The 17,824-nt window shown below is 35.2% G+C and overlaps 1 protein-coding gene across 1 annotated transcript in view; it reads right to left on the bottom strand.

Annotated features, from left to right (window-relative positions):
* The window catches only part of VPS13B (vacuolar protein sorting 13 homolog B), a 512,636-nt gene that overhangs the window by 198,152 nt on the left and 296,660 nt on the right, over positions 1–17,824 (bottom strand). Inside the window, 5 exon segments of the mRNA XM_009275488.2 lie at positions 3,706–3,817; positions 9,409–9,817; positions 11,610–11,751; positions 13,859–13,973; positions 15,055–15,226. Coding sequence (XP_009273763.1) covers positions 3,706–3,817; positions 9,409–9,817; positions 11,610–11,751; positions 13,859–13,973; positions 15,055–15,226 — 950 coding nt within the window.

Genomic DNA, 17,824 nt, shown 5'->3' with positions numbered 1-17,824 from the left:
AGCAATTTTCTCTGACTGTGACCAGCTAAAAATGTGTCACTGTACTTCTTTCAGGAGCTCTGTATTTACTGTTATGCTACATGCATCTTTGATTACTACGTGTATTAGTAGTCTAAACTAAATTAGTCCGCTTGCTACTGGAGGAAATAGTTATTTTTAGACTAATTTTTATATGGTATAAGAAAACTGAAGTTACTATCTCAATACTTCTCTGACTGTGACCAGCTAAAAATGTGTCACTGTACTTCTTTCAGGAGCTCTGTATTTACTGTTATGCTACATGCATCTTTGATTACTACGTGTATTAGTAGTCTAAACTAAATTAGTCCGCTTGCTACTGGAGGAAATAGTTATTTTTAGACTAATTTTTATATGGTATAAGAAAACTGAAGTTACTATCTCATTACATTTCCAACTTCCAATAATCACCTGAAAAAATATTTGTGCCCAAACTTTTGGGGCACATTATTTTTCCAACATTCCATTTTCAATTTAGTTCTCTCTCCAAGTTAACCAAGTAAGCTATTTTTCCTAAGACACAGATGGAGTCACTTCAGCTTACAGGCCAGAAGTGGCCCAGTTTATTTAGTATGACTTGCAGCCATACCAGATTTACCTTTCACACATTGGCATTCTGTTAATGATATATGAGCACATTCAGTTTTTCATGTATGAATTTATGGGACAAATTCAAAAGATATTTGGAAATTCTATTCAGCCTTTAGCCATGAAAAAGTTTCTCAGCCTTTTCTAAATGAGAAGCAAAATTTCTTCTTTCTCATGAAACACTACAGAAGTGACATTAATTGCATGTGGTTGTAGTTCAGACCTAAACAGAAGATTGTTTAAACCAAAGTGACACCACAAATTAAGTTTGTATCCCCACTCCAGAAACACTGTAAAGACAGTGGTTCAGACAATGATTTATTTTCTTTTATTCTATTAAAAGCAGCAGCAACAGCAAATTAGAGAAGAGAGGTTGGAAAAAGACAGAAGATGACATGTTGGGATTATTAGAATGCTGTAGCAGCTAATTCTTCAGTAATCAACAGGCTGCTATGATTTTTTTTTAGAGTCTCTTAAGCTGGATATGGTACTACTTGTACCTCTGTTGATACTTACTAAGAAATCTTTGACCAAAATACATGAGTTACACATTGTGTGGGTTTGCCCATTTTACTACTTGTTTTTTAAGCATTCTGTATTAGCTCCAGTTACACATTTTTGCTATCTAGTACCACGTGGGCAGGTAAAAAAGGGCAAATACTGTGTAAGTTAAGAAATCTCATATTTCGAGAAACAGATACTAACATCAGGCCTATGTGTTAAAAATATCCCACTGTTTTGTCTTTTTTCCTTGAATACAGACTGTGTCCCCTGCCCTAACAATGCAAACACCTTTGTATTATCTTATTTTCCAAAGAAAAACTGACAAATGGTGAAATCAACTCCACTCACAACTCCACTGGTCTAACAGCAGTGACTGCCACATAAGAAAATGAACAGCTATCTTGCTTCTGTAACTACATTATGTTCTGGATCAAAGAATACGTAATTAGAAAATGCATTTACGTTGACTCCACTGGAATCTTAATATTTTGAATTAAAAAATATTAATTTATATTGCTCAAAAGTGTTGAAGCTTGCTTAAACAGATCAAAATAGTAACCCTCTTCCCAAAACCAAAAGACCACCCACTAAAACTTCAGTATTGTCTCATAAAACTCTGCAAAGTAACTTGACACTCTGCCCCGACGTATTTTAAAAACACTAAAGCTAGTATAATTGGATGATTAAAGGAACAAAGATAAGACTGAGTCATTTGACAGCTGCTGAGAAATTAGAAGAATGGTCACTGAAACAGTTAGAAGAAATTACTGAAAATGGCAGACATTTCCCAGAAAAAGACAGAGGAAGCATGATGTTGTGAGACTGGTCACAAAGAAGCCAGTAGCAGTCAGATGAGAGATGTCTGTGGCCCAGTGCTTATTTCTACCTTACCCATTTGGTGTCTTGATTTCTAAAGGAGGACTGGAGCATATCGTAAATGTATAAAACTATGAAAACCAGATATACACTACACAAATCTAGTCTGGAACATTTATGTATATAAGACCCAGAGACCCATAATGCAAATGGGCATCAGAACCATTAAGCAATTGAGTGACTTCTGGTTTGAAAAGCATGGAATTTCTGCATTTCAGGTAAAGCCACAGATGCAAAGACATCAGACTCAAAAATGTAAACTGGCATAGCTTCATTGATTTTAGGTGTAAATCGCATCCCTCCTGTTGCTTACTCACTGATTTGTTACATGCATACAAGGAACATTGCGCAGTTCCCCTAGGTGACAGAAACGACCTTATGGAAGCTGGAACTTGCAGATTCCACTTTACAATAGGGGAATTTTCCAATAAATTTTTGGTTGCTGTGAGAAGAAGAGTGGAACCTACATTTGGTTCGGTAACTCTCAAAGCAGGTATCAGATGGGAGTCTCCTCGGACAGAAAGGGCAGAAGCAGGAAGAGCCTATACAAATGTCAGGAAGATCTCTTATCAGTGGGCACATTGAGAGTTGGATCAGGCCCTGCCACCCAAAGCTGTTGCTGGTGCCAGGCTACAAGATTTCTTCCATGAAAGTGCCATAAGACAATAGATACAATGCTCATTAAAAAAAATGAAAAAGAAAAAAAAAAAAAGGATAAACTACTATAGCTAAACATACAAGCAAAACCACTGATTTAAATATTTCCACATGGAAATACGAAGAAAAAGACTCTCTTACAACTTCTAAGTGATCAGAAGAGAAATTGGAGATATTTCATGGTCTCCTAAAAATCCTAGTCTTGACAAAAAGTAAAACTTGCTGTCATTTTCTAGGCAGTAAATGTTTTACTGCTGGGAAAAGATTTTGATGTTTGTAATTTCTATTGAAGAGCATTATGAAGTAGTTAAAAATATTGCCACATCTGAAAAACAGACCAACGGGAAGTATAAGACACTTGTTCATCTGTATTTCTGTGACTTTTCTCACTTGGTATTATTTGCAACCATACTTTCATGTCTGGCAACAGTGCCAACTCTACTAAGGATCATATATTACTTTTATCATGTTGATTACATATGTTCACCAGTTTTGCTGCCTATATATGATTAGTGTGGTTTGCACTTACTTAGTGACACAATCCAGAGCATGACATTTTCACAGCAAATGTGTTTACTGGGAAAGAGCTCCTTAGAAGTTTGTGTTCCTTTCAGCTTTGATCTACATGACATCAAGAATCCTACAGTTTGAATTTATGTTTACCATTTATATTATTAAGGTCTATCTCCTTCACACTATATAGCTACTGAGCACATTGGTAGTCACAAAAAATTTCCTATTCTCTTAGGTGAACTTAGTAGCAGCTGAATAAAAGAAAGCCTCTTAAAATGTTCTCATCTGTGAGCTTAAGCGTCGTAATGACTTGACATTTAAATTCTGTTATTCATCAGCACTTCACAGAAGAACTTGATTTGTCTAAATGGATTTGAAAGCCCACAAGTGAAGAAAATCAGAAAAACCTGGTTTTGAATATCAAAAGATTGTATGTGAGAAGTATTTTTACAGGCTGCACGCACCCATTTTATTGATCAATTAACTTCTTCCAAAATGAATTTTTCTGAGACCATATATGAAAACCCAAACCCCTCCCCCAACACTTACTGATAAATGTCTTTTCTAAGCACAGCTCTACTAAGGGGGTTGTCAGCCTGAGGAGCCATACAGACAGATCCAATCTTGAGAACCAAAGTGTCTTCTTTAATTGCTGGATTAGCTGTAGTTAGGAGAAGAGAAAATATGTGTTTGATTAAAAGTCAAATGCACATATCAGAAACACTGAAAAATATTTCTTAAAAAAATCTAAATAAGAATTTCTGCTCAGGAGCAACAACTAATGCAACATAAAAGACACAACTATTGTCATTTAATTTCCCCACAGAGTTTTATCACACAACTAAATCCTGGTCTGTGACTTCTCATTTTCTCTGATGCTTTTTTGTTTCAATTTTTTTTTGTCCAAAATGATTTTGATCCCACAGACTTCTTTGTGATCTATTTCTCCAATAATTATCTGCTGAAATATCAACATGTAAAGCGCACTGAATCATGCACCCTTTTTAATATGGGCCTAGGTCCTTTAGATGTAAAACACTGCAGGACATTACAATGAAACCATCCTAGTAGCATTTGGTATGGGTTGCAACACGCACGAGAAGTTCAAACACAAGGACTGAAACAAGAGAATCTGAAATCTGACACATATACAAAGAACACGATGTAGTACTGGACAGTAAATTCCACATCAATAACAAAATTACTCCAAGAAGAAAAATCTCTGCTTTCCACTTCATCTCCATCATATTCAAATTTCAGCCACATGTACAAATTCTTAGTTTTAAAAGCAGCAGTGATACTAGATCGAAAACCAAAGTTCTGCCCAGAAAAAAATAGCACCACATTTCTTGTAGTAAACAGTCTGTGAAGTTTCCTTACAGGAAAAGACTGAGTCTACTGCATCTCCTCAGCAAACACAGACATACACGAAGCATTTGGATAAGGTTCTGCTCAGAAGACTCCATAGTAACTAGGAAGCTCCTGAGAACATGTGATGCAAGCTCAGAGAGTTCATCATCTGAAGTGAAATGGTTCATTACAACACCAGTGTGATACATAAAAAGGACAGAACAACATCACACTTGCTCCCACACCCAAGGAAATTCTGCAAGTCGCTCATATATGAGTTCTGAAAACAAAATGATAGTAGCAGAACAGAGTTTAAATATTTTACTGAAGAGTGAAATGCTTGGTGTGGAAAGAACCAGAGAAAACTGTAAGCTTAAAGAATGGCTTGTCCAGACCCATCAATGTCTTGGTGAATAAGACACCATGCTTTGCAGCTATATATATATTCACATACGTATATTTTAAACAGATATCAGAAATCACAGAAATGCTAATACGGTATTTTGAAACAACTGTAGGGAACACCACACTATACATCAGCACAGTGGTAACAGAAGTTCCCACTCACAACTAAATCAGAACACAAGGGATTTACTTAAAAGAACCTCATCTACTTAAAAGCAAAGTCAAATCCTTTAGTCCCCAAAGCAGAGCAAAACCATATACAGATGGTTTGGTTGCCGGAACTAAGGTAGAAAAGTTAAGCTGACAACAAAATCCTGTTTGTGATGAAATCAGAAACTATATTTTTCAACTTTTAGATCAAAAATTGAGTAAGGCATAGTACTAAGTATTAGAATTCCTGCCACTGTACACTTAACATGTTGGATTTTTTTTTTCCTGATACTCACATAAGAAAAAGGAGTGAAGGTATTAAATATACTTCAGATTGTAACTGCAACTTCATTAGGTGGCAAATGCCTTATTCTGAGAAGAGGTTCTTAATAAAATATATCTTAGACTAAGAACTTTAATTTGCCTCTGACACTTATCAAAGCAAAATAAACACGGGACTACTCATCACGGTCTCTATTATGTAAGTGTTTTAGGATTTTTTCCAAGGCTGGGCGTGGCTCTTGTGTACAGCTTCCTGTAGGTCAAGAAATTAAGTCAATCATAAAACAGAAAGAATTACAGGCATTAATATTTTCAGCTGGTTTCTAATGAGTGGTAATCTGAGTCATGACTTAGGATGATGAATTCCTATCTCCATTCATTAACCCATGAATTCTCCCATTAGCTTTTCAAAATATGGGAATAATGTAGTAAACATGATCACAGTCATAAATATTTAAAAATTTTTTGGGAAAAAAAAGTCTACACTACAGAATATAAGTACAATCTAGGAAAAACTTACAGACCCAAGTGTAATAATGTTGTTCGCAATTTCACTTGGTTTTACCCACTCATCTCAGTTGTCTTTTTGCTGAGCTAAACACATTGTGCTCATCCTTCCTTGTAAGGCTTCTTCTCCAGCACTTGCTTAACATTTGTGGTGCTTTTCAGCACCCTCCCCAATTTTATCAATACCCATTTTTATAACAGAAAGCAAATTGGACATGATATTCAATCATCTGCCATATGCAGAAGTACAGCTACCTCCCTTATTTCTTTTCACTGAGTCCACTGTGACCCTTAAGCTGTTTTCAGCCACTGTTTCCCAGGATAGTCTCTCCAGTCCTGAAGATATAGACTGCGTAATTTTTTTTTTCTTGATATATAACTTTAGCTTTAGAAGATTTAGTATATTTTCTACAGGCAGCGATGTAAGCACAGTGATCCAGATGCATAGCCCATAGAGTCCTTAACATTATTTTCCTCAGGAAATTCTTTGCAACATACATTGATGCTAGCAGCAACAGTTTTATATTTACTTTCAGACTATTAAATACCAATTTCACTTATTATTCCCAACTGACAATTTTTTTTTTTTTTTAGACTTCTCGTTAGCCATTTTTAATTCATTTAACATTTCCACAGATACCGTATGGGGATGTATTTAAATTAGAATACCATGAGACACAATGTCAAACTCACTACAAAAGTCAAAGTATATCAAATCTTTGCAAACATTTTATCAACTAAGAATTGCAACCATAATGAAGAATGGAAATCAGATGTGTTTAACAAGACTAATTTTCCATAAAACTGTATTTATTATCGTGCAACAAATACGTAATTCTTTATTTACTGAATCCTGTAATAGACTTTTTCCTTTACGTTCTCTGAGGGAGAGCAATAAAACTACCTGTCTTAATTTTATTTGAACATTACACTTTTCATTTTACTAGATGTAACTTCAGCTGCTCTTCCAAGGTGTGTTAAAAATTAGCCTCAGAAGACTAAGACCTCTGAGTACAAGTTAGTCTGACTGATTTGAAACTGTTTAATAGTAAGCAAGGAGGATGTTACAGACCATATGTTACAACAGACTTCAAAGTAGAGAGTCATGCTCATGTGACAAGAATATATCACTTCTACAAATGCAGGACATACGTTCATTCAGTATGCTGCCTTTTCTTTTTCATTATCAATGAATTTATCATGGCCTTTCTAGTGATTCCTGGTATTTTGCCCCTAGTACATTTTAAAAAAAGTTCCTATTGTCCTCAAACCAGTCAGATGTGGATTTTCCCCGTCTTTACTACTTCTCAGTTTTTTGCAATTTACAATTTTTATTTATAGTGTTCTGCTACGCAGTATCTCTTGTTTCTATTTGTATATATTGCTTTTATATATTTAGTTGTCTTTACTTCATCACTAAGTAAGTGTGAGCTGTTGGCCAGAGCTTGAAACACCACCTGATATATTAACAAATCAAACTCTAAGGGAAAGCAGCATTGCTTATTGCCTAGGATAGACTGCTGCCTTCAAGTCCACCACAAAAAGAAATGTTAATCTGGTGCTGCTGCAAAAACCATGAAACTCAAATGTTATAAATTTGTGTGGGTGCATTCATGCATGTGTGTATGTAAATCCCTCAGGAGAAAAGTCATTATTTTGATTATTTCATACTGTTTGTGTACCGCAGTTCATTGTGCAAGTTTGGTTTTGGACTGCACAAATAAAGAACAGATATGCTTTTTTTTTTAACTCTCTACGTAAAGTCACAATTACGTGTTTTTTGGGGGGAGGATAGTTTTGGTACCTATCACTAGGTACAAGGGATGAACAGCAGATGATTGACTAGAAGAGAAACTGAGGTAATTGTTTTTCTACTTTTACTGCAGTGATCACAACTTGAAACACGCAAACCTTATTGGATTAAAAATCTCTCTTAATCAATAAATGATGAATGAGGTCTTATGGGGGCATATCTCCACAATATATAACACTTTTCTGACCTAGCACACCAGTAACATGGGTCATATTCAACTCTTACTCCTTATTATTGTTTCTAATATCTGTTGTTCTTGAAGAAAATAAGCAGTAGAAGAGAGAAGCTATTTATTTCACATTCAGAAACAGACGAGAGTTTGGGAAAATCTGGGGTGAAAGAAGAAATGAAAGGAGAATGGTACTGATTTTCATAGTGATGATACTTCAGAATTTTCCAGTGGAAGAGGTTAGCTCTTAGTTAAGAGTTAGTTAAGGTTAGTTTACTAAAGCTAATCTTTAGTATTATTCTTTAAAAGCATACATAGCTTTTCTTCCTACATCCATACTTAACCATGGCAATTCTGTTCTTTGCATGCACCTTCAAGCAAGGGATAGCAACAAGGCAAATACCGTAATTTCTTTCTAATGAAGTACACAGCTACAGAGCACAAAAACATACTTTCAAAAAAACATTTCCTTGACAGCATGCCCTAGAACTCCCTTCCAACCAGCATCATAATTCTTTCTTGCCAACATAGCCAGTCTAATTTTATCTTCCTGTGTTTTCAGCATTCCCAGTTGGAAAACTGTAGAGGATGCTGGCAAAAAAAATGATCTATGTAAATTCTCACTGTCTGCACTTCTTTCAATTAGGTTATGAGAAAAATCTAAAGACTACATTCTTAGGATCATATTGTGTGCTATCATATATAATGGTACCCCCCCCCCATACCTATAGGAATTATGTAAACATACCATGATATCAGTAAAACACTTTTTTCTTTTTTCTTTTTTTTTTTTAAATCTCTGGAAGAATTGTTGGTAATGGAAGTGATTGCATTCTCGCTAGCTGTTACAAGGTGTAATTTTAACGTCAGCATCTCTTTATTTATATATAAAGATTGTAATAGGGATGTAAATACATTTTATGTATGAAGGGAAAACAATTTCTCACAGAAAGAAAGTATTATCCATAGATCAAATGGCTACTTACTGTTGTTTGAAAGAACAGCTTACACTACCCACACCTCTGTAAACACCTGAAAGTCTCTTACATAAGGAGTCTGAATAGCTTCAACTAAGACTTATTAAATAAATGACAAACTATATCATCTGTTGGGCATCAATCACAATACATTTTAATAACTTTCTCCAAACTGAACTAGAATATCTACCTGCTTCACTATTGCATGGTTTTTTAGGTGCCAATTTCCACAAGAGCTAAGGCTCCCTGCTTACGCTCCATCGCTGGAACAGGCATCTATGGAAGACTGAACTGGTACTGACACAAGAATCACCACTGCAGAATTGGGTTAAGGTCTCTTTCCACAATTCTTGACTTTTTTTTTTTTTTTAATAATCACATTTTAAATGCAAACTCTATAGGTACTGAGAAAGGAAAGATCAAATAAATACCTAAAAAAAGTTTTCAGCAAATCTGCAGAGAAGTAGCATGAATGTTAGATGTTTCCTAACTGTGATCCTTAAAACTGAAGGCCTTAGCAATGGTCAGCGATTTAACTAAGTTAGAGTATTTGTCTACAATACTGAACAGCCAAAACTCTCTAACATAAAATACTGTACCTTCTGCAGCATGGTGATCTTCCTCATTTTGGGGAAAAAAGACTCTTATTACACCAGTGTTGATATAAATCAGAGGCAAGTTGCGGGAAGTTAGAGCATGAGTCCTCATAGGTTGGCCTGGTGATTTTCTTTTCTCCTTTTGACTCCTCGGCAACCTGGCTTGAAAAATGCTTGCAATAGCATTAAGCAATGGAAAACAGAGGACCACGTCAAAGGCCTGAGCAGAGAGAAGGATCTCATGAAGAAAGTGAGGCGAACCATCAGTGTGACCTTCTGAGAGCTTATGGAATGTTCTTCGCTCATTTCTTGATATCAGTTTGTGCCGGACATTTTTTGTCACAGCTTTGGTATAAGTGAGAGAAAGAAATCCATGTTGTTGGTGTGAGCCATCTAAAAGTTTTGCAGTTGTCTGTTTCAAGAAAAAAAAAAAACAAACCTGTTGCAAAAACGTACACATACAACATCCATCAATTGCCATATTCTCTGTTAGTTAGGATGTTTAGGGTTCTATATTTTCTAATAGCTTTCTACTGTCTCTGTATAGTAGAAAAAAATTCTTTCATTTTTGTGAATGGACAATTTGTCCACAGTGTGTCCACACTTCACTGTATTGTGGCAGCTAAAACTATGAATTGCTGAACATTTTTTTCTTTTCTGATTATTTATGTTGTATGAAATTCAAATCCAATCAGCCAACCTCCCCCCTCCCCCCATATATTCAAGGGTCTAAATTTACCAAATGTTTTCTGGTAATTTTTCACACAGTTATATATTTTGATTTCTCTTTCACTTTAGACATTTTAGAAGTAGATCTTACTCACTTGCATTGTTCCTTCTGTATGTGCAAATACCACAGGTGCTAAAGTAACGCTTGGGTGCTGAGATAGCTTCACTCCATCTAAACATGGGTGTATAAACCACCCACAGTCAAGTAAATACTCTAAAAATTGAGCTGGTTTTGCCCTCATCACCTCTGAGTATTTAAACAGAATAACTGTATCACGTGCTAAAGCACATCACTTAAATAAAAATACATTGCACTGTACTTTAGAAATAGCAGATTCCTTAACTTAGGACAGATTTCCTAGATAAAGATGACAATTAGATGCTTAGCTCCCAGAAGATGTATAGTACAGTTTTCATATTATCTTTGAAAGTCTTTCAGTCATACATTGTGAGTGAAAAATGAAAAAATAATAACTAGGAAAACCATTATTTTAACAGTGTAATAAACATTTTGATAGAATTCTATAAGTTTGTTTAAATATTAGCTTTAATCACATGAGCACAAATGAAAGCAACTACATTCTGCAAGTAGTTGCTTCTTTCAGCATCTTAAATTTGATTAAAACCATTTTAATGTAATTTAAACCTTGTTAATGGAATAACAACATCTCTTAAATAAACAGGATATATAGCTTAAATGCTGAAAAACTGGAAGCTTTTATGATTAAGTGAATTAAAACAAATTAGTAAGTTAATTTCCTATAAGAACTGAAACAAATAGGATAAGAGAAAGTATTACCAATCAATATTCACGATGAAAATAAATCAGACCACACAGAACTTCCACTAACATACAGCCATACATTTTTGAAGACAAAAAGCCCAATGTCATAACATATAAAGTCTTTCAAGGATAAACGGGCAAGGAAAAAAGGGGTTAAATATCTCACACTGAGATATTCTGAATCAGCAAGTAATGTTCCAAGCATTCAAAAGAAAGACTCAAATATGAAATTGTTAATTGTTGCATAATTATAAGAAGTATTTTTAAAAAGTTGCATAAAGGTATATCGCAGTAATACAAAGTACTTAAATCCCTAAGTAGATATCAGACTTAAATGAACAAAACGCAGTGTTCAGTACTGCCTTTTACATATTTGGTCTCCAAACATTACTGTATGTGCTCACTTTTAATATAAATGAATCCCATTGACTTCGGTGGACTGCTGTCATTCATGAGGTTGTGAATCATCAACCCTCATTCCTATATCAACTAAAAAGTGACTGAAAACTATTACTGAAGTATAAGAGGGAAATAACACAACTAATATAATCAATATAAGCAATAAATATACTCAGTACCAAAAAAAATTTAGATGACAAGAAATGACAGCCATTTGAGATTTTCTTTTTTTACTCCAACTAGCATTTATTAATGGAAGTTCTGTAGTAAAAATTTTAAAAAAGATTCTTACAGAGGGAAAGAAGCCAGAGAAATTACTGAAAGGGTCCTGCTTGCTGATGGGTCGAACCAACAAGGTACGTCTGTTCAGCTTGTCAGTACAGGAAAGGAACACACCTCCATATTGCCCCAGAGACCAAGAATCTTCCCCAAGGCTTGAGGTAATGAACGAGGCATGGAAGAAGGCAAGACAAAAAGAAAAAAAAGAAAAAAAATTGCTATAAGCAAAAAAAAAAAATTACATTAAACTTGCATGGTTCTATGTAACTGCAAGATAAAGCCTATGCCATACCTTTTCCTAAAAAGCTGAAATTCAATCAGATCAAGCAAAAAAACTGGTAAAAAAAAAAATAAACTTTGTATAATTTTATGTGAAAGGACAACCTATAGCAAGAGGTCAAGACACATGAGAATAAAAGTATAGTAAAATCCTGCATACAGAAAAGGGACTTACCCCTGGAGTTTCAGCAGATAGCTTTATTAGAATGAGGAGGAGAATGATTACAAGAACCAAGAAACTGTGAACGAAAAGCTGTACTCATGTGTTACGAAATCATAGTATTATTTAGAAAAAATGAGCTCATAATTATTAAAATGTGCTTTGTCCCACAGTTCTTGTAATCATTCTTTTTAACATATATAAGAATAAAGAAAAATACGTTGCTTAAGAAGATTTATTCAGGTAAACACCTTAGTTTACTAAAGAAATCTCACCAAAAGCTTTTCTCTGCATTGTAGAAATATTCCTTCAAAATGTCCTGACTGCCAGTCTCCCCCTGGCCTGGAAAACAGAATGTTCACCTTATCTATTCTCTGCTTTTGGTTTTAGTCCAAAGAGATTTAAAAACAGAGAAAGGTACTCTGAAGAGATTATGAATTATAAATGAGAACAGTAACAATTTTGTCAAGTTGAATAACTTTTTTTTTTTAAAGCCTCAGTATAACTTTCGCAAACAAGAACACCCTGAAGCTGAAAACATTTCTAATCGAGCATTACACTCCTGGGAGTGAAGCACCTTCTCTCAAGCTTTCCATAGAATCTGTGGACAAAGAAGCTTGTTAAGAGCAGCTAGCTACTGGGATTCCAAAGCATTTTAGAGCATCATGACTTGATTTTAAAAGATTTTTAAAAATAAAGTACAAATTTTGATTATCAAATATTGCAATATGTACAAGCAATGACTGCATTTGTAACTTAGGCAAAAGAACAGGAATTCAAATTTTTTTTTTTTTTTCCTGATCAGGAAAAAAGCCTCAGAAATGTTGGTAATTTCGCTAAGTTGATACTAAGTCTCCTTCCTATTTTACATAGGGAACAGTAAGTGTCCAATAAGACCTTGCAGACACCGGCTCCTAAGTCAAAATGATTTGTGCTCCTAAATATTTTAGTCATTTTCAATGCCAAAAAATGTTCTGACGCTTTTAACTTTTTTTTTTCCTGTCAGGGAGTAACACAACCACCACTCTATTTTCTCTTAATTTCTGTCTCCCATAATGGAATCTGTTGATCTGTAATGGCAAACACTAACCCAGTCGATCAAAGAGTACATAGGCTTTCTTTTATTTTATCAAGACTAGCGTGCTCATTGCCAATACGAGCTAGAAGGTGGCACGCGCAACCTCTCTAACAGAACCACGCGTCTGGGTGCCAGATGAATGCAGTCACATTGGTGCAGCAAACTGCTCAACTAACAAGACTTGCTAAAGTTGCAAGACATATAGTAGGCCTAACTACCTACCCTAAATGTACATAATATTTATGATATACTGGTTGACATTAACTACTGAAATTTTACTCAGGCGTGTCTGTATAACACTATGCCGTGTCACACAATCAGCTTAGTTCCCTGCATTACAGTGTTGCTAAGCCACAGCAAAAGAAACAGACCCATTTTTTAGAAACTTCCTTTTAATATCTAAGAGTATGGTACCATAAATCATTAAATATTGGCACTTGCTAACACATCATGAAGCAATATTAAGGAATTTCCCATTCAAAAGTTCAGCTAAAATGACTTATTTTTGTCTAATGGACCAACAGAGCAGTAAGTGTGAAAAAACGCTCTCCTGATTTGTAATGATTTTTATGTATTTCTTTGAAATCAGATATAATTCTGAGAAAATGTAATTCTGATTTTTATTACTTAAAAGGTTAAAATAATTTCACTGAAATTGAACAATTATCTTAAAAAAAAACCCCAACAAACACCTGCCGCCTTCTTTCAGCCTGAAATTAAAAGCAGAATAACTCCCAGGAATTACCTGTTTCTGTAATGGTCAATATTGAAGCTTTCTATTTTACATTTGATTTTGGTATAGACATCCTGCATATCCACTGAGGCACTGAGATCTTCTAATTCACTGACAACACAAACTTCTGCAATAGTCAAAGCAAATAAAAATTATTAGTTATTAATCTGAAACTCGCAGGTTCTTAAGCAAGAAATGTATCTGAGACACTACATTTTGTAAACATGATGATGCTACTTCTACTCAAGAGTTTTTTCATAAAGCACTTTTTGATTCAAGTGTCACACAGATAGGAACCAGAAAAAATCCTAGAATCCAAACCTTTTTATACAAATGTGTAGAAAGACTTATATAGGGTTTTTTTTAGTTCAGGTGTTCATAGTATAATTCCTGAAAAAAATGTAAAAAAAAATTTGCCAAGATATTTACTCTACAATACTTGAGATTTCTTTCTTTCATGTAATTAGTTTTTTAAAAATCAAAGGTTCAAGTACATCTCTTCGAAAATTAGCTTTAATCATTAGTCTCCTTATTTTTTCACATTTCTATGAATAACAATGTTAATTGCTAAGCAGCAGTGTTTGCTAACAAAGAAATATTTCAAGTCCTGCAGTACATTTAGAGAAACCAAGTTCCTTTCAAAGAATTACTGTCCGGATGATAATCCAAATTTAATCTCAAAGAAAAAAAAAAAAAAAGAGAAGCTGTGTACCACACATATTTCTCTTTTCAACACAGAAGTCAAAACTTCTATGTTGAACTCCATATTAAACTTCCTATGACTTTAAGGATTATACTATGATGATTATGTTAAATTTAATTTCAAATTATCAACACAAAACTACATGTCTATACATGGACATACACAAAACATACTACTAACTCATATCAAAATGAAACATGATTGCTTCTAAGGCAATAAATGCAGCACTCTATTAAGTAAAATAACAAACTTATTTCCAATTTAATATAATCATCTTTCCACATGGAGGGGGAAGTTTATGCCAAAGAACAATACTGAATTCTGATTACATGCACTAACCTAACTACAGCTTGTCACTCTAGTTCAAAATATAGATCCAAGCCATTATTTCTGCATTACAGTGTTTAATATTGTCAATAAATGCTCTGAATAGCTAATACTGTGCTGTAAAATAATGTATGGAATAAAATACAAAATAGTATATTAGGGGAAAAATGCTGAATACCTGTGCCATTATTTCTAGGATCAGGAGCAAACAACTTTATAGTAATTTTTGGCAACATCCACTGCATCCATAGGCTGACACGTCCACTTGAGACTCCGATATTACTTGTTGTTTGTTCCAATGTAATGGAGTCTGAGAATGGAGAATCATCACCACCCTGAAGAGAATCACCCTATGAAACAGATGTAATAGCTGAGGAAAAAAAAGCATTGCTTTTCACCACTCCTCTCTTTTCTTCTGTCTAGACTGATGTAGATGCCCAAACTATATAAATATAGACTCACTGTGTTGTGGTTTAACCTCAGCCAGCAACTAAGCACCACGCAGCTGCTCGCTCACTCCCCCCGGTGGGATGGGGGAGAGAATCAGAAGGGTAAAAGTGAGAAAACTCGTGGGTTGAGATAAAGACAGTTTAATAGGTAAAGCAAAAGCCGCGTAGGCAAGCAAAGCAAGACAAGGAATTCATTCACTACTTCCCATCGGCAGGCAGGTGTTCAGCCATCTCCAGGAAAGCAGGGCTCCATCATGCGTAATGGTTACTTGGGAAGACAAACGCCATCACTCCGAACATCCCCCCCTTCCTTCTTCTTCCCCCAGCTTTATATGCTGAGCATGACGTCACATGGTATGGAATATCCCTTTGGCCAGTTTGGGTCAGCTGTCCTGTGCCCCCTCCCAGCTTCTTGTGCACCTGCAGCCTTCTCAGTCGGTAGAGCATGGGAAGCTGAAAAGTCCTTGACTAGTGTAAGCACTACCTAGCAACAACTAAAACATCAGTGTGTTATCAACATTGTTCTCCTCCTAAATCCAAAACACAGCACTGTACCAGCTACTAGGAAGGAAATTAACTCTACCCCTGCCGAAACCAGGACACACTGATAGTATATTTGAATTAAGCCATTTTTTAACACCAGGAAAAAAATAAAACAAAATATATTCCCCTTTTCTTAGGAGAGAGGTAATAGACTTTGGCAAAGATTATATGGTAAAACTCTAAGGTTCCATGACTTAGTTCCACTTGGCATAGTGAGCTTTCCTCATTAACTCTACACTAATGAAACACCATCATCAATGAAAAAACACAGGCTGATAGGAATATTCTGAGATGCAATGGGAAAGAGGCTAAGCAGGTTTGTGCATATCTGAAAGGCAAAGGAAGAAAGAGTTGGAGGTGCCAAATGAAGAGCCACCCAGTATGGCCATAATACTTCTATACTACATATACACTGCTTTTGGGGTTCCCCCCCCCTTCTTCTCTGTGCTTCCCCATAACTGCTTGGGAAAATGATTTCAGAAAACAATAGCTTTTTGTATGAATTGGAAACATTTTAGTTGCCATGTTTAAAATTTTAGTTGCCATGTTTAAAATATTTCTGTTATTTAAAAGAGGCGATTGTCACTTGCGATATTCTTAAATACATGATATGTTGACAAATGAGCTTGTAGAAGCTTCTGTGCCATCAATAATCTCCGTTCATTCTCTAAAATATTAAGGGCTCAACAAAGAAGACACAAAGGTTAATGTTTTTAGGAAAAGAACATGACAAATGAAAGCTATACTGAAAATCCTGTTACGAGGGCTTATCAGAGCCCCGCAGGCACGTTCTGATAATTCTTGATGGCACAACTAAAATATTTACTAGCCATAGGACTTCATCCTGCTCCTCTGCTGGAACTTACTGCCTCCAAATAGGAAAGGAAAGATGCAAACATATAATTGCTCATCAGCTCCTAGTGTTTACAGCCTATTAAACTGAATGCAATGGACACATAAGTCACTAATGTCAACCAGAAGCCACTAAAAATCCACCAGCATCTTCACTTGCAACTCCACCAAGTGTTGCAAGTTTTCTCCATTATTCAAGCACAAAATGAAAGGAACAGGGTATTGTCACTTTGATCCATTAAGACTAAGTTGTTTCTAAGATTTACAGACCAATAAACACCCAAAGTCTTAACCTTCAATGAAGGTTTTGGGGATTAGGAATTGTAAATTATGATGAACAACATGTTTGGCAATTTTGAGATTTATCTCATGACTAGCCGAGATGATTTATATGGAAGACACCCTGGAACCAGACCTACACAGAAAGCATTGCAGTTTGATTGAATCTATTGATATAGATTGATATATATCAGATATAGATATTGAATATATTGAATCTATTTTAACCCATCAGGCAAGAAATGGCAATGCAGTCACTTCAGCTTCCAATGTCCCAGAAAAACTTACTTTCAGTAACAAAATTTAAAATCTGACAGTACTTGACTCATTCTCCAGTCTTGGACTGGAGAATGTAAGTATGGAAATTCTGTTAGCAATCTATTTTCTGGATGGGTAGAACTTATCCCAAACCAAATGACATAGCTCATATGGAAGCATTTATGTTGCTAAATCACATTTTCAATCAACTCAGGCCTACAGTTCAATTACAGGATTTCTATCATGTATACATATTCTCTTATCACCAACCTAACCGTAAGAGAAGGCAAGAAGGTAGGTCAAAATCTTACAAAAGTTTTGCACATAATCCATTACGACTTCGGGCTATCTGATATACACCCAATGGAGCAGCTGACATCGTGCTTTTAGAATTTCTTTCTTTTTCAGAGAAACACTGAAGCACAACTTCTGCTTCACGCTTTCAGGTCTATGTCACTCAAATTAACATTTACTGATTTATTTATTTTTTTGTCCCAGCAAAACTCTTAGATGAGATGAGAGAAACAGCAAAGGTACTTTATCTGTGTGCAGTAACATTTAACCCTT

This window comes from Aptenodytes forsteri, unplaced genomic scaffold (assembly GCF_000699145.1).
Source record: "Aptenodytes forsteri isolate BGI_AS27 unplaced genomic scaffold, ASM69914v1 Scaffold208, whole genome shotgun sequence".
Taxonomy (NCBI): Eukaryota; Metazoa; Chordata; class Aves; order Sphenisciformes; family Spheniscidae; genus Aptenodytes; species Aptenodytes forsteri.
This window is presented reverse-complemented; position numbering and strand designations above follow the sequence as displayed.